This window comes from Diorhabda carinulata, chromosome 9 (genome assembly GCF_026250575.1).
Source record: "Diorhabda carinulata isolate Delta chromosome 9, icDioCari1.1, whole genome shotgun sequence".
Lineage (NCBI taxonomy): Eukaryota > Metazoa > Arthropoda > Insecta > Coleoptera > Chrysomelidae > Diorhabda > Diorhabda carinulata.
Window position 1 is genome coordinate 6,520,092 of NC_079468.1, and position 22,129 is coordinate 6,542,220.

The 22,129-nt window shown below is 31.2% G+C and overlaps 1 protein-coding gene across 2 annotated transcripts in view; it reads left to right on the forward strand.

Annotated features, from left to right (window-relative positions):
• The window catches only part of LOC130897944 (knirps-related protein-like), a 97,627-nt gene extending 80,854 nt beyond the window's left edge, over positions 1–16,773 (forward strand). For both annotated transcript variants that reach the window (XM_057806934.1, XM_057806933.1), the window contains exon 3: positions 5,450–16,773. In XM_057806934.1, coding sequence (XP_057662917.1) covers positions 5,450–6,349 — 900 coding nt within the window. In that variant the 3' untranslated portion in view covers positions 6,350–16,773. The remainder of the gene's footprint in view (positions 1–5,449) is intronic.
• The last annotated feature ends 5,356 nt before the right edge of the window (positions 16,774–22,129 follow it).

Consider the following 22,129-nt stretch of genomic DNA (forward strand, 5'->3'; position numbering starts at 1 on the left):
ACAAAAGTAGTTGCTTCCAAACCTCATCCATAATTAAAAAAAGACTCTGTATTAAATACAAAATCCTTGCATATTTTGCATATTTGAAATGCATCATAGTTTTGTAATAGAAACTATACACAATTCAGAAAAATAATATAAAAATCTGTTAAATGGAAAATTTTTAAATAATATTTTGAAAATTCCAAGTAAAATTTGTGAATCATTAATAAAACAACGCTTCTAAAACCGCCGAGAACATTCACAAAATTTTGAATTGAAACTTTTAAAGTGATATAGTTATAGAATTTTCAGATTTAAATCACATTAAATAAAATGTGCCTCTTGAATCATAAAAATATATTTTCAGAGAGAAGGCAAGATTTCCGGTTAAATAACTTGGACAAACTTCATAAATTATGATAGAAGATTCAATGTATTTTCTGCGTATAAATCCATTCTTTATCCATAATATAATAGGATGGTCCCAGAACTACCTAATAATACTAATAATACTTTTATTTGGAAGGCCTTAGCCCAACCAATATGAAAATTAAACTAAATTCTACTCTGAATGCGACTGCTCTTTCCTTTTCAACAGTAAAATATTGGGTAGCAGAACTTAAACGAGGTTGTACAACCTGCGAATACCAACATCGTGGTGCTAGACCAAATGAGGTGACGACTCTTAGAAATGTTAAAGAAAATCCACAAATTGGTACTAGATAATCGTAGATTGAAAGTGCGCGAGCTAGCAGATATAGTAAGCATTTCAAAAAGTGCGGTTCTTCTCATATTAACTGAAAATGTGGACATCGAAAGCTGTGCGCAAGCCGTGTGCAGCGTTTGCTCACAATAGAACAAAAACAGCATCGAGTGATTAGCAATGTTTCACAGAAATAAAGTGAGTCCATCATTTAACACCCGAAACAAAAGAAAAATCAGAACAATGGATTGAAAAGGGAGAACCAAAAAAGGCACAAACCGTTCTATCTGCAAGTTCCACATAACGAACTTATTGTAACGTTTGAGCGAAGAAATCAAGCAAAAACGACCACATTTAACTAAGAAAAAAGTGTTATTTCATCAAAATAGCTTACACATCCGTTATTGCAATGGCCAAAATTAATGAATTAAAGTTTGAATAGCTACCCTATGCGACCAATTCGCCAGATTTAGCCCCCTGGAATTATTTTCTGTTGCCTGTTTATTCCAAAAGGCTTGTATCCTTGTTACATCGATTTCATATTATTTTAGAAAATCAACAAGAGTTTTGTACTCTTTTCTCTTTTTATTCAAACATGCTTCTATTAGTTTCACCTGTATGTTTGTAACTGAATTTTTGGCTTTGAATTTACCCAAGAGGAAATGTCCTCGGCATACTAAATTTGCTCCCAATCTCTCTTTTTTTACCAATTCCAACAAAATACCATTGAGATTAAATTGTGACCGCATTACTAACTAATTTATGTTTACTCTTTATTTGTTATATTGGTTTCAGCGCGAGAATACTCTATACTGATCTGCACCCTCCAGTACTCTGTATTCATAACCTAAGTTGTTCTAGAATACTCTAATTGTGAGAAAAAAATGACGTATTCATTTTGTGACGGTTTTCAAAAACATTCTTATAGACACCAAAACATTTGTAAAACTATTTTAAAATAATCTCACATAGAACAACTAAACATTCGTTTACCATTTTCTCCGTATTTGTGACAATGATTTTTTTGTTAATTAAAAGAAATGGCTCAGTGGTTAAATATTTTGCTACAATGAAGAGGTGATATCGGCAGTTAGGACTCTTTTGAGAAGTTTGACGATTAAAAAAAGAGTATCGAACTTATTAAACATCGCTGTATGGAGCTAAAAAGAGAAAAGTAAATATAATTTTTTTTCCAAAATTTTGAAGTTTTTTTGTTGGGCTGAGTACTTCTGAGACCATCCTCGTACATTATAACACAGAAATAATATTTTCAAGATGGTGTCTCAAACTCTCTTTAATCGAACGAATCGATTTTTGTGATTTCAAAGAATAAAGAAAGAAAAAATTTTTATCTCCTTTTATTATTAAAATATCAACATCATGAGAATTCGAAAACTATGAATATCAAACTAGTCAAAGTTCATATTATCAATTTTTCTCAAAACATGATAGTTATATATGAAACCCACTCCTTTAAATTGTAGGTAATTATTAAAAATCTACTTCTATCAAAATAAATTTCATACTTTCATTATTTCCTAAGGTTTTTCTGGCAGGATGTTTGTCATTTCTATTGCAATATAAAAAAGGAAATTACTAGTTTCTTGAGGAAGATTCTAAAATACTCCATCCTTGACAAATTGTTGGATTTAGTAAGACGAGTTTTTAAGTAAATTTATCTTTCACAATATTTTTATCGATTAATATTAACTCGCACAATTTTATAGGTAATCAATATCGATTAATAATCGATTAATATGAATTTATCAGTTGTGGCAAACTACTAATAATCAGCAATAGAATTTATTATCAATTTGAATCATTTTAAACCAATTCTGATTTTCCTCAACTTGAAATTCAAGCTTTGTATCAAATTTTCTATAAAGAGTAATTCGTGAGAAAATTATAGTATTTGATAAATTGATATTGATTCAATATAAACTTAAAAAAATATTGGAAAGTTTTGAATACAATGAGAATGTCTATCCGTATTGACATGTAATGAAATTATTTTTCTAAAGTGTTCCAATTGAAATTCCTATGTTTAGTTAATTTATTCAATAACGTATATACTCATTTGCCCCTATGTAAACATGAAATCAACATTTATAATGTATCACTTGATAGTATTCCATTTAAAGAAGAGGAAAAATTCTGTATTTAAATAATGATGAGTTTGTTCCAATAATCCGATATACTAGACACTTGGTCTAGTTACAGTCATAGGCGTTAAGATTTGATTGAGATTTCAATTTGAAATTTTGCCATATTTCGTTCCCTATAAAAGTATCAAAAATATTTAAAACAACATCACATTCTTATTTAATGGAGAAGAGAACCTGAGAATTGAAATTCATGTTGAAATTTTTTTATTTATCATTCACTACACCATGTTTTATAAAAAAATAACTTTATTGTAGAATTAGTTTCACGAGATAAAGGTAAGAATTTGTAATTTTTTAATCTTGTTCATCCTAAAACAAATGTCCAAAATCATTCTTACATATGGAGAATATGGAAGATCGAAAAGAACTACGATAATTTTTAATGGAAGGTACTTGAATAATATTTTGAATCATATATACGTACTAGGATGTCCCCAGGAGTACCTGGCGTGACTTAGAGATGCCGGTATTGCTTGAAAAATAATACTACATTAGAAAGTACACAATTTATATAGCATATGTTTAGTATTTATTTTGGCAGCCATCAATAGTTGAATGAATTTTTAAAATGGAAAAAATTGATCATCGTTATGTGACAAAATATTTTTATTTGAAAGGCATTAGCGCAACCAATATGAAGGCGAACTAGATTCTACTCTGGGCGAGACTACTCCTTTATCAACGAAGCCATACGACACGTTAAAACCAGCATCGCTGTAGTCCACCAAAAGAAAGTACGCGAGCTAGCAGACATAGTATGCATTTCAAAAATTGCTTCACATCGCATATTAACTGGATATTTGGACATTAGAAAGCTAAGCGAAAGATGGGTGCTGCATTTGCTCCCAATGGAACAAAAACAGTATCTTGAAGACGTTTCCATCGAGTGCTTAGCAATTTTCACAGAAATAAGGCAGAATTTTTGCGCCGTTTCATAACAATGGATGAAACGTGGGTCTTTCACTTCACACCCAAAACAAACGAACAATTAAAACAGTAAAAAGGGAAATACGGCTCCAAAGAATACAAACACCAATCTATCTACATGCAAGAGCATGATGTCGGTTTTTGGGATGCGATCTTGAAAAAGCAAAAACTATCAACAGCAAGTATTATGAGAACTTGGTACACCAGCTCGCACATCCGTTATTGCAATGGCAAAATTATTCATTCATTGAAAACAGCTTTGAGATTCAAAAAAAATTGACGAGAACCAGAACCGTTGCGTTTAAAGAACTCCAAGCAGAAATTTGAGTTTTATCGTTACTGTGTACAAAATATTGAATGTCTTTGTAGCTATAGATTAGAAATTTCTAAGTAAATACTCACTTTGCTACGCTGTTTCTTTATGATTGAATTCGCTACATAATTTTGAAATGAATTTTAAGCGTTTTGAGTGGTTTAAAAAGGTGATTGCCTAATCACCTTTTTAAACTCAAAACGCTTAAAATTGATGTATTTTTTGTTGCCATTGAAAAAACACTTTGCCCACAATAATTAATTAAATTTTATTTAAATGTTGTATTGGAAGAAAAATGTTTTATATGGTGTTATTTTCAACATTTAGTATGTCAGTAAAGCCAACTTGTGAAAATTGAACGAATACTCATTAAAAGAGTCCCCCTCTCGGTTCCCCAGTGTTCCGTCTTTGAGTTAGTGGCGCTATATTACACTCATGTCCTTATTTAGGGAAATATGTGACGTATTCTCTTTGTACATCGTTGATTATTACGTAACGCTGTTTCGATTTCAGAATTGGTGTAGCGTAAAAAGTCGGTCGAATTACATGCTGGTATGATTCTGCTATTGTTGACTTTGTTAAATGCCGATAAAAATATTTAAGAAATAAATAGTTCGCTTATTTTTATTGATAAATTCATCAATCCATTAACCTCAAATTGGGTGCTGATTTTTACGAATATTAATCGAAGGATTAAAACTTTAATAGCTAAAACTTGATATTTATCATTAAAGACGATAATCATAATTATTTAGGATGGATCGGTATCATAATCATAGTTGAAATGTTTTTTTTTTTAATTATACTCACTGTTTCTTACATTCTCCCTTAATTTATTTATACACTTACACTAAACTATTTACTATTCACTAAACTATTCACTAAGATAACACTTTACTATCTGTCTTGTCTATCCCTATGTTTTCGAGATAACATCAGATTGTTTACTAGCTTTCTCGCTGATAAATAAGCGCCTATTTATTCAAAACGAATTTTAGGATAATTCGGTTCTAGACAAACCAAAAAAAATATTCCTAGAAATTAATTCTATAAAAACATTATAAACAAATCGTCGTATACGTAAATAGCTTTTCTGAAAATCCACATCCACCAAAATCTAGATTCTATTAACACAATAGAACATGATCAACTTCACGTTCCATGTCGTGGACGATTTCGTTAGAGTAGTGAATGGTAATTTTTATCAGCAACTAAATCAAATTGTTGGTCTTTAGATGAATGTTTCTAAAAACTAACTATTCTTTTGGAACTATTCAAATTCTCTAAAATTTCTTTAAATCAAAATTGCCTTGTTATTCTTTTGAATCAATTATTAATACTGTTTTCTTTTTGTTTCAGTCATTCTTTGGAAGATCCTACAACAACCTAAGCTCAATATCAGAATGCAAAAATAATGGAGAATGCGTCATAAATAAGAAAAATCGCACAGCTTGCAAAGCCTGCAGATTACGAAAATGTCTATTAGTGGGAATGTCGAAGAGCGGTTCTCGTTACGGTAGACGATCCAATTGGTTCAAGATCCATTGTTTGTTACAAGAACAACAACAACAACACATGGCGCATGTTTCGCAAAATATGAAACCTCCGCAAAAATCTCTCCACCAACCTCCACTTAGTATGGGATTACTCGGGATGAATTCATTCGCGTCGCCGCTACTTCATCTGTCAAAACCTAAAGAAGAACATTTCTCTCCAGGTTTAGACGACTATAAACATTCTGTATCGCCGCAAGTTAGTTCACCGGAATCGCATAATTCAGATTCGTCCGTTGAAGTTAGCGACGCTCGAAGACTTCCGTTATTCCCTGCTCTAATGCCGCCTACGTTTCTACCACCTCCTGGTCTTTTATTTTCATCGGGCTATCCTCCTTTGTATCCCGGTTTGCTGCAGCCTGCTAACAACAATAGATTCATGAGAAACCATAATCATGGTGTAGAAGCTTTCAATAAACGTGTGTTTTTAGACGCTGTGCTTCAATCCCAACGATCTCCGACACCCGAAGAAAGAACAACTCCCGCATCGACGGACACTGCGATGCAAGAAGATCCCATAGATTTGAGTATGAAGACCAACAGTGAAAGGGGCTCTTCTCCAGCACAGAGTGATAGATCTGGTTCGGGAACAGAAAGAGGGAATGGTAGCGAAGCAGACGAAGAAAGTGATTGCAATTCAGACAGAGAAATTAAAAGGATACAGCTGCATAGGCCCACTCCATTAGATTTAACAACGAAAGTGTGATTTAAAGAAGTTGTTTCTTGTTTTTAAAATTGCATTTAGAGTACCTGATAAATCGGAGAGGAAGATTTTCAGGTCAATGATTTTCTGGTCGAATTTTCGTGATATTCGGAAGTATTGCTATAGATTCTAATTGTCTTATAGTAATTTGCCAGAAAATTCTGATAACAAAATGATATTTTGTTATAAAATCCTCAAAATTGATTTTGGTTGATACTTAAACATATTGAAAATATAATTTAATCAAGACACAATCCACAATTAACTTTGTATAAACCACCTAGCACTAGTATAACTCATGATTTTCATTCAATATTGATTTTTCATTTAATTTAGAGTGTGGTTCATTTAGCTAGATATTAACTTCATTATTTCGCAGTGTATTGAATTTATGCACTTTACTGGGTCAACAAAATGTCTTTGGCAGGTCATCCTCTCAATTTTTACACCATCCATTAGACGTGTATTGTTCTCTGGTACCTGTCAATCCGGAATCGGAGTTCCCACGGCGATCTAGATCTACAAGCTCGAAAACAATGCTCAACAATTAACTCTCCTCAAGAACAATCAATAAAAATCTAACGGAACGAGCGTGGTTACACATTTAAAGAAAACATTGGTGTTATGTAGTTCTGAAATTGTTTCCTACAGCGCCGTGATCAGCATATCTTATCAGGAACGGACTAGTTGATACGAATGATTTGATTTGAAATTGAAATTAAGAGCACAGAAAATATTCACAAGCTTGTACGTTAATTATCTTTGCAAGCAAATCATTAATGGTCATGAGAAATAATCCAAATGAAGTTGAGTACTAGAAGAGTACGAATAACATTGAAAATTGGGTCACGGGAAGGCTTTAGACCCATTAAATTTCTCTTTATTTTTCTCAATTTGGAAACACTTTCATATTTTTCTCTTTATATATTATTTCTAGCTCTGCTATATGGTCTCCTAGCATTTGACGTTTTTATTGGCACCATCAGAATAGATGCTTGATCTTCTCTTCTCCATTAGACTATTTGCTATATTATCACTCCCAATTTCAGCAATCTTGTACCAGTAATGTCCAGTAATCACCCCAATAGTCTTCTGTATTGAGTGATTCGTAAATCTTATTATTTTTTTTGTTGTGTCTTAGACAAGTCGCATTGTATACCTGTTTGAATATAATATAGCTAATGTTTGGCTGGTAAGAAATTACAAACCCAACAATTTTTCGTATAGTTTCGTCAGTTGTATGAATACAAAGAATGTCACAAAACGTTTTCAGCCAAAAAAGTGTTAAGTCCTTCTCTGGTGATCAGTATATCTGATGTTATATGCAAACTCATTTCTCTACGTGAGTATTTGTGGCTCGACTTTTCAGTTTCGGTATGTAATAGTATATCTTTCAAGTGGAAAATCAGTCACGATCACATAGTGGGCAAAGAGACATAGTCAAAGAGCTCTTGTTGAGTGATGAAATCGCGTATGCCCAAAACGATTTTAAGCAAAATTCTCTTAAAATTTTCAAAAAATTCCACTCTTTTCACAAAAAAAATATATTTTCAGTTCTATTTTCAATATAGGCACTTTGTAGATTCAATTGAAATAGGGTACTTTCATTTTTTATAAAGTATTTATTTTTTTTTCCATTTTATCAGTTCTTAATATGAAATAATGCCAGACAGTAAAATATTTAATCAAAAGTGAAAAAACAAAATTGAAAATCACAAAAATTCCTAACTACATAAGAAAACAAATCTCAATGGTTTTCATTTGTGACGTTATAGGTTTAATAAAAACATTGAGCTGTTGTCTGCCTGATGAGCAGCATAGCGTTAGGTTATTTAGATTTATTTAATATTGACTTAGAAAACAACCTAAAAGCTCAAGAAGTTTTAATAAATAAAACATTTTTCTATATATAAGAATAAAGTGAATAAACCTTTTATACGTTAAGTTCTTTTACAATTACATAATCATGTTAAAAATTAAAAACATAATAAACTTAATTACTATAAAATATTAAAATAAGTTGAATTTGAATCTTCTTTACATTAAAATGATGCTGCCGTGCAATATTGCGGACTTACTGAAATGTTGAAACTACCTACAAAATTTTTGAATTTTTAATAATTTCTCTCTCTATAAATATTCATCAAAAAATTTAAAAAAATTATAATAAAAGTTGTATATAGGCTATCCAAAACTATTTTTTTCTCAAACCATGCAAGTATCCTATTGCAGTTGTAACGTAACGAGCTGAAAATTTGAAATGAAAACATAGTCCTTAATAGCAGGGCTTACAAATCCAATTCATGTAAGACATTCTAGGAGATTCCTATCCCAAATTTTCTCCAGTGCTAAACTGGTCTATTCATTCTATTCATTACACCTTGAGTACTAAAAATTCTTCTACGCTCTGCAGTTATTAAATCATAGTTTTTGTGAAACGCATATGCAGTTCCTGAAAAATCTAGAATCTACTTTAGAACGTAATAATTCTTGTTGGAGCAATTAAATCATTGTCATATTTTCAGTAAAAATAAATGAAATAAGGTTTCATATTTAAGCAATTCAATAAATAACGACCATAACTATATCGTCACAGTTATTTTCTTATGTTATTTCCAGATTCAATTAGAGCTTCTTCGATTCAATATAGCAACGAATTACGCAGCGATATGTGTGCTAACTTGTGAATAATAATTGTAGCTACTATATCAATTAAAAGACTATTAATTCAAATGAATATACTAATTTGAATCTTTGCCATTTCAATTCATCTTAGTCTGTATAATAGGTTATGAAAAGGCTGAGATTCTTTTAAGTCAATCTACCAAACATCATCTACAAACGTAACACGCATATTTTTATCAAAGGTATAACACCTTAATGTTTATAGAAATAATTACGTCAATTTTGAAACTATTTTCAAAGTTTTTTATATGAATTTATCATTTTTTGCTGTGGTACTGGGGATGCTCAGTGTTTACAGCTGATCCATTAAGCCATTCCTCTCAAAAAGGTCAGGTTGCGGGATTGCTGAAGCTGCTAAAGATCATCTATTTTTTACGGTTCCATGTGCAATGCTCTGAAGTTCCGTAGAGAATGTTGATAGAGATTTCGTACTCTATGTATCTGTATCCTCTAGTAAATCTGGTTAATACTTTCAATTGATATTCGATAGCCAACTAATTATTATTATTATTAAAAATGTCTTTATTTTCTGTTCTAATTCCCTAGTTACATTTCATCTGATAGATTAAAAAAATAAATACGTTGGCCGATGTTCTGGCAATCCATAGATGTCATGTGTATTATCTACAAGTTTGATGTAGGTACAATAACTCTGTCTCTGGTATATGTGCATCCCAGAATCTTTCGGCTGAAATATCTAACCAACTAATAGTCTTTACAGATCGAAACTTGATTATAAAAACATCAGTAAACGTTTCCACAAATTCAACCTTGTATTTCACCATGATAAAAAAACAAGATTTCCTTATTTCTAGTCACACTTTTAACCTATATTACAAATATATTTGTACATTGAATTTAGTAAAGTCACAAAATACGTTCATTGATTTTCTTGAAATTATTTTGGCTTCGAAATTTTGAATTAACTAATAAATTTGATTGATGCTGTTATGCTTCTGATTAGTGATTACGTGCCAATTGCCCTCCTAATCAATATCTAATTTCCCTATTAATCTCATCGGAATTATAGACTCGATCAAAAATGTTTCTTGATATTAAATATGTACTTCTAGGTGGTCTCTTAAACCAGATAACCAAAATCAGTTTTAAGGAAATTGAAGACTTCTTCTATGAGGTCAAAGTTTTTTGATACACGTGTTATTTTGTAATTACTCTAACTGTTTTTTTTTGTTTTAAATTATGTTACCAGTTGAAAAAAAAATAAAAGATTCGGCCTTGACGAGTAGACACAGCGGTAGGTACTGTGTAATTATAAAGATCTGTTCTCTAATTTCTTCTATTTAGTGTCATATTGAATGACACTTTCAATTTTTTGCCGACATCTTGACGAGATATTTTTAAAATGCCGTAACTGTTCAGTAATAATGTATAACATAAGATATACATCGCCAATTTTATGAAATGCAATCTTCTTAATTTGTTTTCATTTGAATGGAGTTTATATCAAATTTAAAATATTAATATTTTCTTCCATACATAATTTCTGTTCTGTATATATTATAAAAAATATTTACTCAATACAAGCTAAATATCATATAATTTTCGTGTAGCTACATTAAGAATTATTATACTGCATCTTAAAATCACATTTTTTGGAGGAAAATCAGACTCATAAGATCAACAATTCATATAATCGATACACTGTAGATTTACTGTTAAATTCTAGTCAAATTTATATTCGGGTGGAATCACTCGAAATATTCTGAGTTTTAAGGACTCAACCCCAAGGTACTTTTTTCACACATACTTTCACAATATTTGGTCACGCCACATCCTTCTAATGACTGTAATATTTACATCAATACTATTATATAATTAACAGACTTTGCAGACTTTTCTTGCTCGTTCTAGCTTGTTATCTATGTTGTCGTCGATGTAACCTTTCCCGTTTTGTCATAGGAGTAATATCACTATCCCCACATCGACAAACTATTGCTGATTATCAAAATGAATGGCCCATGTAAAGTGTAGGATCTCTCAACTTCTTGTATAGTTCAATTACCATTATGGTAATTTTAAAATAGAGCTTGATATGGTATGAGGTAGTCGCCCTGAAATATATTTGTTACACATTTCCTAAAATTCATCTGACACTGTTAACATTATAGATATCTTGTATTTTCACTTGTGAGTGCGACTTAATCCCAATAATCCCATGATTAATGCAATCTATGCAGAAAAACTAATGAAATATTCCGGTTTTGCTCATTTAGTTTCGTCAGAAAAAATGAATAATCCGCTGCTTCATTGACAAATTTATCCAGTTCCTTTGTTGTGAAAGCCTTGACTTTTTGTATTCGATTGCCTTGCACTGGCGTTTTATGAGCACCTGTAGCTTCATATAATTTTCCATATGAATGTTATGGTGGATATTCAGAATACTTTATAGCATATTATTTAATTGACAACAGTAAAAACTGTCATTAGTTGTCAATATTCCCTTATCAATCCATGTGATAGATGAAAATATTCATATACCATATGGTGGTCATTGAAAAGAGATGGTGCTTCATAGAACCATAAGAAAATATGATTAGAAGGACTTATTGATTGATGGAATTAATTTTTCATCTCTTCTCTGATTTGGTCGATGATTTAACGGGAGAAATTTTTATAATTCTTCTATATTGTTCCTCCAGTTTATGGACCTCTTCTCTTTGATGTTTCTAGCCAGTATCCAAATGGTCACGTCATCTATACTACATGTTTTATTTATTTTTCTACCTTTGCTTCCTATCCATGAATGTCTTCTCAATGATTCTGCTTAGCATCCGTTATCCTGCAGTCTTCAGAAGTCTTGGTCCTGTATTCGGTCTCGTTTCAGAGTAAAAAGTTGTACAATCGATTATCTTAATGTGGAAAATTTAGACAACCAAAGAAATTTTGTTCACTTTATGGTTTTATTAATATATCAGTACTTAATTTTATGTTTTCTTCTAATGTAAGAAATGTCTACGCCGGAAAAACGTTTTTTGAATCTCTATCGCTTTCAATTTACAGTTTTACGTTTGCAGCTGTCATTTGAAAGAAGTTGACTTTAGGAATAACATTTCCCCATCAAAATTTGTCATTTTAGATTCAGGAATAGATATATGAAAATACTATGAGAACAATGATAATACTAAATTCATCACATTTGATTCTTTCGTTCATAAGCTAGAATTTGTAATACTTTTTTTCATTGATGTTATGAAACTAGAGGGACAGGTCTTTGTAACAACGAATCTATTGATATATTTTTTATATTATTGTAAATAGAAATTTGGATGTTTTGTAAATATTATTTAATATTTTTATAAATTTGTATAGTGATAATCAAAATGCTACTCTGTTACTAGTAGTATTAAGATAATATAGCCGGCCAGTATATATTATTCTATTTTATTTAAAATATCGAATCAGAATTTAACACTGAACAGTGCAATTAGATTATTTTGTTTATTTTATTGTATGGCCCGCAAAACTTTGAAAGTGTGTACATTTGATCTAGCTCAGTATTTTAACAATTTATCCACCACCGTTTGTTTGTATAAAATCACCTTTTTAATCCATTTCCAATTGAATTTAAACCCTACACATTGTGTAATAGTTGAAACGACTCTTATGGAAGATTGAAAATTCTCGATCAAAATTTTAAGTTTTCAGGTTCAGCTCTGCTTGACAAAAGACTAAATTAAGTATGTTTCAGAAATTTTTCAGAAAATCTATTTTTTTGTTTATGTCGTATATGGAAAGTGTTAAGAAAGTTAATGGGATAAGTTCTTAAGAATCAATATCTAGGCGCTTATACTAAAGTCAGTTATCAACTACAATTTTCAATTATCACTACTGGTTTCACATTTATTAGTGAAAATTCAATAAAAGTAGTTAAAAATCTCAGATAAAATGTCATTCTCCACAAATCTACCTCCTATATCTGTACATTTTTCAATACCTTTTCGGAATTATCCAAAACGTTCCGAGTAATCGATCGAAAAGCGCAAGTTATTCTGTTTTTCAACAATTTACGATCATTTGGAATATATTCTAGAATAAACTATGCAATTTACCCTTCCCTAGACAAAAAAATTATTGTCAGGTCTGGGGATGTAGCAGGCCATTGTGTCACAGTCATTCACGCAAACCAAACTATTTATTTAGCCAATGAGTGATTCTTTGCATTTTTTTCCCGGTGAAGGGAGCGCATTTAAGTACAGAGTGTTGGACTCTAAATTTCATCAAACTGCGCAATATATTACTTCGGGTCGGGCTCTCTCATTCCTCTCTTCGGGCGCGCTCCTTTCTTTCTCTCGTTTAACTAGCTGTCTGATCTATGTCTCCTTCCGGTACGTAGAACTCCTCGAATATATTGAGAAACCAGATTTCAGTGGTTCTCTTTTCTTAACATCTATATCTCTATAGTGTCTGATGACAGTTTGATGATGTGCTACTCCAGTTTCTCTTTGTTCGCCGTCCATCGTACATAGTAGAAAACTTGTTTAGAGTATCATCCTGCACTCCATCACTGTAGAAACATTCCTTCGAATCTCTCGTATCCATCACGTGCGCAAAATAACTATTTCTGGATAGGAATTTACCTAACTTCGCCATTGTGCCATATCAATTGCATCGTCCATATTCCTCTTTGATTACGCTTCCAAGAATTTTGTCGTTCTCCCATTGTTTGAGTCCTTTTTCTCATTCCGAAACTTCGGCTTTTCTCAGGTATTTTCAAAAAAATAAACTCATCCTTTGTTTTGAGGACGGTAGCCGTCATGTTGAAAGAAAAGAGTCTATGGGGTATTTGAAGAAAGTTCGTTAATGATTCTTTACAGAGTTTGTAAGATAGTATGCTGATTCAACTTTTCTCTAATAAAAAAAAGTTCGATGATCCCTAGCTCGTATGACATGGCACACCAAACATTCAGTTGGTAATGGGATCGCCTTCACTCTAATATGGACAGTTTTAGGAAGACAGTGGATTATTTGTGATCAGAGTACTTTCGGTTTTCTAGAATTAGCTCCTAACCTTCTCTAAAAACTTTGGCAGTTAGATGCTGCTTTGGAAAATTTCGATATGTTTGTAATAACATTTATTCATTGCAGTATTTTGTATGTTTTATTGAAAACAGCAATAACTATCTACATTTATCGATCATTCGCCATGTCCATAACACTGAATGTATTCTTTAACCATTTATTTCAAAAGATTCATATTAGTCTTTGATTTGTAAAATGAATGCAAAAAATTATTATTTGATATAGCAATCTAAATATTGATTCTAATCAAACTTATTTTACTTTTTGTCGTATTTTCCACATAAAATGCACTTTACTATAGAGAAAAAAAGGTTTTTTTCAAATTTCTAAACATTTAATTTTCCAAAACTAAAATAATGATAGAATTTAGTCTATGATAGAGCAGGTATGGACTCTTCAAGAAAAATTTAAATCGAGATTTTTTTTATGTTTTCATAAAAATCATTCCACTTATCCGGGACACAATATATATAAATATGCAGAAATATTTTTGTAGATTTTTTTCAAATTTTGATGTTCCTGTTCTTAAATATTAATTTAAATAAATTTATTTCATTACCAAACTTTCAGTTTATTGAAAAAGATAAAATTTGTTGAAGTACGTAAGTAATTGATAATTTATATCAATTTTTTTATCAATAAATGTAATTTATAGCTATATAAAAACAATAAATTTTGTTTAAAAAATTTAAACTTAATGATAAAATATTCAAACAGGTTTTTTGATATAGTGATATTTGAATTTTGTATCTTTCAATTCAATTCATCACGCACATTTTGTGCTTAATAGTTTCTATTTTTTTGTTAACCCCACTTAAACCACTCATTAAATTCTGTGATCGTTTCATTTAGTAATGGTTTTTCACCTAAATGTTGTAATCAATATTCTTATTATAGAAATATTTGTAGAATAGATCTATTCAATGACGCGTTTGCACGCCTGAAACTAATGAAATGCATTTCAAAAAATTTTTCACAACCAGCAGCTGTAGTGTTATAAAAAGATTGTTATTGTAACGTTTTTCGTATTTATGTACACTCTTTCTATTCGTGGTGTGAATTAATAAACAGAGTCTCTTACGTTCTTAATTTATTCACACACTATACACAACTTTCGTTCTATTCACTACGACTATTTACGAGTATTTAAAACTAACCCCCTGCATTTACACAAATCATTTATATACCTAAATAAAATTCTACAAAGTTCTAGATCAAAAAGAAACAAAATAAGTAAATAAATAGATTTTCCAGGAAATTATTTAGAAGAAATACTATAAATAAACTGCCCGCTTTAATAAAAAGTTATAAAAAATGTGAAAGACGCTGCGCGAATAATATATAATAATATTAGAAGATAACCAGAAAAATAAAAGAGAAACCCGAACATTTATACACAATAGGGGATGTAAACTTAAAGGTAATAGCAGACATAACAAATAATGAGATAAATAAAGGATATAGTCCTACAAACTAAAAACGATCATACTGAGAGAGATACGGACATTGAATTGAAAATAAAAAACGATGATACAGTAACTATACAAATATTAACATATGTAAGTGAAAATTGGACATTGAGTAAGAAGTATGAAACGAAGATGTACTCAATAGAGAGGAATCACCTAAAATAATAGCGAGAAAAGAAGCTGAGACAAATATAGAAACGACAATAACAAGTAACATTCAATAATAAGAAAAATAAAGAGAAAATAGTTAAATTTGTATAGACATTTTTACAGAATGGAACCAGACATACCACAAAAAATATATAAGCAGTATATCATATTAAGAGATCGAGAAAAAATAGACTAAGAGAAAGAGACAAACAAAAAAAAGAAGATAGAGAATGAGAAATGGAAAATTCTAGATGAAATGAAAAGATTAGAATGAGGATCATTGAGTTCAAAGAAAACTGCAATCTTCGTTCTACAACTAAAAATATGTGAGGAAGATATTAGCAACTTGTTGGTAACTGACTTAAGAAGTATAAACTCACCATTTTCTTTTCAATTTTCAAAAAGTACTTGTACATTTGTGACATTGACTTGTAGTGCTAATCGCTACGCACTATTATATTTTTTGTGCTTTGATTTGCCATTTCCCTTCTCGTAACCATCGTAAACAAAATCTTTTTGTTGTCACGGTTTCATTTTGGCACGGATCTTGAGTTAGATGATTTGTTATCGGCACTAGTTACAATAGTAGCAATATAGACAAGCAAACACTAGTATGAGGCAAGCAATATCACTTATAAAATGATCCGTCATTAATAAAACTTATTCGCTTAATCATTTAAATGATACCATATTATCTTTAGTATTTCAATAAAGCTAACAAAAATAAATTTTTCAATATGAAAATCATCTAAAATAGGAAAAACTTGTTCGAATATTTCATCAATTTGTTGATAATTCAGCTCTTCAGACCTTTATACTTCAACCAAACAAAGCAAATATGTTAAATTATTATGTAAATTATATTTATTAAACCAAATACCGAAATTGTTCCGAAAGATCCACGATTGGACTTTCGTAAAAAAATTGTACATACATAATGTTAGGTAGTTTTGATATATGTTTTTTCTATGTTTTCATTTTAGTATTTTCCTTTGTTATTAGGGGACTCGGGCCAGTTGTGATTGTTGTGTTCTGTGTAACTGTACGTTTGCATAAACCCAAAATAAAAAAAAATGAAACAGATCGGTTTGTTTTTATTTATTTCACCAAAATATCAAGACCCACACTCGAATCACCCATAACTATAAAATATCCCATATGTAGCAAGTATTATATGAGACTGACCGTCGAATATACTCTAATTTACAGTATAGAATTCCAAGAAATTACAAAAATCGTCAATCAAGTTAACAGAAACTTATACCACTAAAATAAATACAAAGACATCAAATTATACGAAGTGCTCTACGACTTAATGCAAAAAATTCATGAGTGAGTGGATGACTTGAAAATAATGCTGTAACATGGAAATAATTTTCTCATACAGCCTCTTGTTTCTGGGTTATAGGACTTTAAAGTAATACAACATTTCTAATTGAGCTGCATAATGTCAAACATCGTGTTACTTACAACTGGAAAAAATTGAAATGTTGAAAAATTTAGTTGGTTAGCCTACAACTTATCAAATAAAAACAAAAAAAAACTATAATAAATGTTTATAGTGGGTACCTTTCATTTCTACACACACCAAAAATACTTCCTTATATAGACTGGCCATTAAAACTTTGTTCAAATACGGGACTGTCAGATTATTTTTGCGGTTGAGGTGTAGGGTACAATAAAAAGCTCAAATATGCCGAAATTCCAATATTTATTTTGCATTTAAATTTCACAGCCCTTGAAACATCAAAAAGTGTAAAATATTTTTAGGATGTTTAATATTGGCCTAACCCAAAACTAAAAAAAAATAAGCATGCTTATGCAAAACACTAATTATGTTTATGAAATTATTGAAACAAAATACAAAACAGGGTATTTACAAAACTTCAAAACATCCTCTTAACAATTTTTTTTCTAAAATAAAACAAATTCACTTCAATTAAATAGTCTGTTCTATCAACATGTATATAAGTGACAGTTCAATCAAAATTTTCACTTGAATGTCATGATTTTTGTGAAGTGTCTTTTTTTGTTCCAAAAGTACTTTTTGCTTATTTTTTTCACTACACTTTTGTTTTTTATGAGCATCAACATGAAACTTACCGTTTCGATCGAGACTCTTCAGATGACCAAATTTTATTGATCGGGAAAAATATATGTACAACTGGAGCACTTGTTCTTGGTAGGCAAATCGCAAATTCAACGACCTTTAGAATTATATCATAGGAAATGTCTTTTCCTCAACTGCAGTTTTAATCTTGTTTTTATCAACTCTGTTCCACTCAGATATATTTTCTGATACTATTTCTTTGACGCGCTGTCATTGATCCAACAGTTTTTTTTCGTCATCTTCATTTTCTCGAATCTGTTTGATCTGGTTGCCATCTAATGCGAGGAGGTTGCTTTGGATCCCATTACATGACGGAAGGGTTTGTAATAAGACCCATTGTAGTTTGTGAGCGCCACCAGAACTGATTTCCCACCTATCTATAGTCTATTTCAGAAATGTATATAGCAATAAAATGGGGAATTCCGTCCAATTCGGCTAAATGTCGTTGTCGGCCATAGTTGTAGGTCTTGAAATATTGTGTGGGGATTACTTAGGTAGTAGATTATACAGTTACGTTTTGCGTTTAATAGGTACCGTTTAACCTTCTATTAGTGCCTCTGTCTAATTCCAAACCTATTTCAGAATCGGCTCAACCATGCGCCGTAAGGGCAATGGGGCCTTACACAAAATTTTTAGACCTTCATAAGTATATTTGTTTAGTTTAACGCATCAGTATTTGCTGTTAAACCTTAAATAGTATTCACGGTATCATAAGATTAGTAATAAAATGGCGACATTTACACCAACGAAAAGATGTTTCACTAATTCTCCACTATCAGTGAATGAAAAACATATTATTTTAAATGTACACGATTGCATAAAATACGATCATCCTAAATTTACTGTACAAGAAACTGTCGACCGATGATCCCGAATGACTGGAGTTGGATAAAGTTAAAGAAAGATAGCAGGCCAAGTGGAACCTCCCCAGAAAAGTCCAGACAGACCAATAAAAGTCCCTGTTGAAGACACCAAAAGTGTAATTCGAAGAAAAGTTCAGTGTTTTTATTTTAAAAAAGAAATACCCACCCTAGATAAGATATTAATGGAGCTTGGCCAGGATGACAGTATTCCGTTGATAACTAAAAAACTTTTATGTGCCACTTTGAGAAATATGGATTTTGCCTGGGAAAAGCATAACCGTAAAGCACTTTTACTGGAAAGCGATGAAATTGTTTGCTGGCGACGAAATACTTAAGAAGTATAAAGGAGTACAGAAGAGAGCAGAAGAAAATCTTTTATCTTGATGAAACGTCGATTAATGAAGGTTATACAGTACCACAAATGTGGCAATACAAAAATATAACCAGTGCTCGCTAAACTTCCATAGAAGGCTTGTCAACGGGTATTAAGGTGCCTTCAGGTAAAGACTAATAATCGTCCATATTGGAAGCGAAGAAGGATTTTTGAAAGAAGGTTTGCTAACCTTTCTGTCATGCCATACGGGAGATTACCACGAGGACATGGATTCGGATGCTTTTGAAGACTATTTTGGTGTAATTTGATCGATCGGACCGTCGACCCCTTAATTAGAACTTCAAGAGGAGATGACAGATCCTCAGATGACGAAGAATATTATGATTTTTTATAATTTAATATCTGTATAATGTATTTTTTGTATAATCTTCAATAAAAAATAAGTGTACGTAATACTATGTACATAATGCCTAATTTTTATTCTGTTAAAATAAAATTCTTTCCTTTTTACGAGTATCCTACCGGCACAATATTTTCAGTGTTTTGAATGAATAACACTAGGCTAAACCCATACTGGGTGTCCCAGAAATTGCTCGCCAGGCTGACACGGGAGGTAGATCAGCTTTAGATCTATCAAATAAAATTCATTTTCAGTATTCATTTTAACAAAAAGTAGCACGACATTAACAAAAAAAACAACTCAATCTTACCTTTTGTTTCAAAGCGAAAACCTTAACTAAAGTTTGGTTAGCGACTGTGAAAAAAAAATGTACCAGACTGAGTCAGAAAATGTTTCTTAAAAACTAGTATATTGACCCCAACCCGGGTGGTAATACCTTCACTTGAAAAAAATTTTTCACAATGAAATCAATACCAAACTATGAAAGTGGCTTAAATATTCGTTGGATCACTCTGTGGTTCCTTTGCATACCTAATGAAATTTTATTACTCTATACATTTCTGAAATAAACTATAGGTGGTCAACACCCGCTCTGTAAACTCGCTCGCGCTGAAATTGAAGTTTATTCTATCAATCATTTCGATTCTTGTGTTTACCGGCGTTGTATATAACAAGCTTTTAAATATCACCGATAAAATAAATCCATTGTATTCAATTCAAGGGAACGTATGTAGTACAAATGTTTTTTATTTATTCATTAGTTGTTCAAGAAATATTTGATTATGTTTTAATACCTCCTGTAAGTATTTCAATACATGATAATTTTCTCCAGAATGTTTCCAAATCATAAATTTTACCAAGTTAAGCAAAGAATTTATTTTTGTTCCATAACCTATTAAAAAATTCATTTTTCTATCTTTAAATTGTACAGGGTGTCCTTGTAAAAGTTACGGATTGTTAACCATTGGGCATGAGCCGCCCATGGCCTTCAGATAGTAGTGTAGAATTATTTATTCCGTTGACAACACTACATGGACATACGTAATCATACATTAAAAATTCATAGTTTTCGAACGTATAATTTAGAAAATATACTTAAATATAAGTTCTGATTTCGAAACTTTAAATACATATAACTCGGGGTCGTATGAGAAAATTTTTGGTACGTCACAGCATTATTTACACGTCATCTACTCGCCCCTGAATATTTTGCATCTAGTCCCGGAACACTGTGTATAGATCAAATTTTATAACTTTATACTTCAAATTCCACTTTCTATTTGTATAAAGCTCTCCTAAATTCTAAATCAATAATGAAAACTTGTACTTGATTGCGGGTCATAGTTCATAGAAGCTTAGTGGGTGACCACTTCACTTGACATTATCAAAGGCCGATGTCCTTCGGCTTGAACCTTTTGACGTCATTAGGAGAGCGGTGAGTCCTGCCCAACTGTTTGAACTGCGCTTGTGTGAGTGCTAAGCACTAATAGATGACGTTGGCTGCAGTATCATCCTTCTCCATGCACCAACAGTACTCCATAATTTTTTGCATCAAATCCTGTATAATAATGCTCAGTTAATTTGTAGTTAAATTCACTTGGATCTTAAGATCTGATAGCATACGTCAAAACATTTGGTATGTTATTGGTGTTTATATGGTGTTAATAAACTCAAAAACTGCATAAAAATCGTAGAGACATAACACATTGATAATAGCCAGTAATATACGAAGTGAGTTTTATGTGTGGAACGAATGAATTAATTATCTCGGAAACGGCTTGTACGACTTTTATAATTTTTTGTGTAGAGGGGTCTTCTGAGACGGTCGGTATTATGGTGGTATTTATATTGTTCTCATATCTTTTTTTCCAGAAAAATAAGAACTTTGTTATTTCGCTTTTCGAAATTCTTAAGAATTATTTATTATTTTTCATCTAATGTTCCCTATACTTAAATGCCATAATTTAGGAGTTATAGCTGCATTTGCATTATCTCCACCGAAGTAAAAATAATACATTTATTGCTACAGTAACAAATTTGACGTTTCAATAAATTATTATTGTTAAAGTGTATTGAAAATCACAATGAATCGTTTATCTGAAAAAGAACGAATTAATATTTAATCCTTAATCATTTATATCTTAACCGAAATCCAAACAAGATCTAATAGTAAAAAGTTTAACGAAAGTGGTTCACTAAAGAATTTATCCAAATCACGGCGCAGAAAAACTGCATCAACTGAAGACAAATCTTTAGATGTTTGCGTCCTGTTAGAAGACGATTGATTCAAGAGTTGTCAGATGACGGTGTTGATAGACGTGAAGAGCTTGTAGACCTAATGATGGAAAAATGTTACAATCAAAACTATCCAAATTTTTTATGTAATGTTATGTTTTGCTGTGAGGACACTTTTTGTATTGATGGAATATTAGAATTAAACGAGTTTATTCAATCGTAGTCATCTTAATGTACAATATTTATAGTAACTTTGGTGGAGAAATGTAGCAATGATGGCAAGTAGGTATGGGGAATATTTAATGAAAAATAATCAACATTTCTTGAGGATTTCTCATAACACAAAATATATAGGGTTTTCTAGTTGAAATAACAAAGTTCATTATTTTTCCGAAAAAGGGAAGATCTGACAACAATGTAGATACCAACAAGACCCTTGCACACAAAAATTTATAAATATCGTACTAGCCGTTTCCGAGATAATTCAATGCTATATT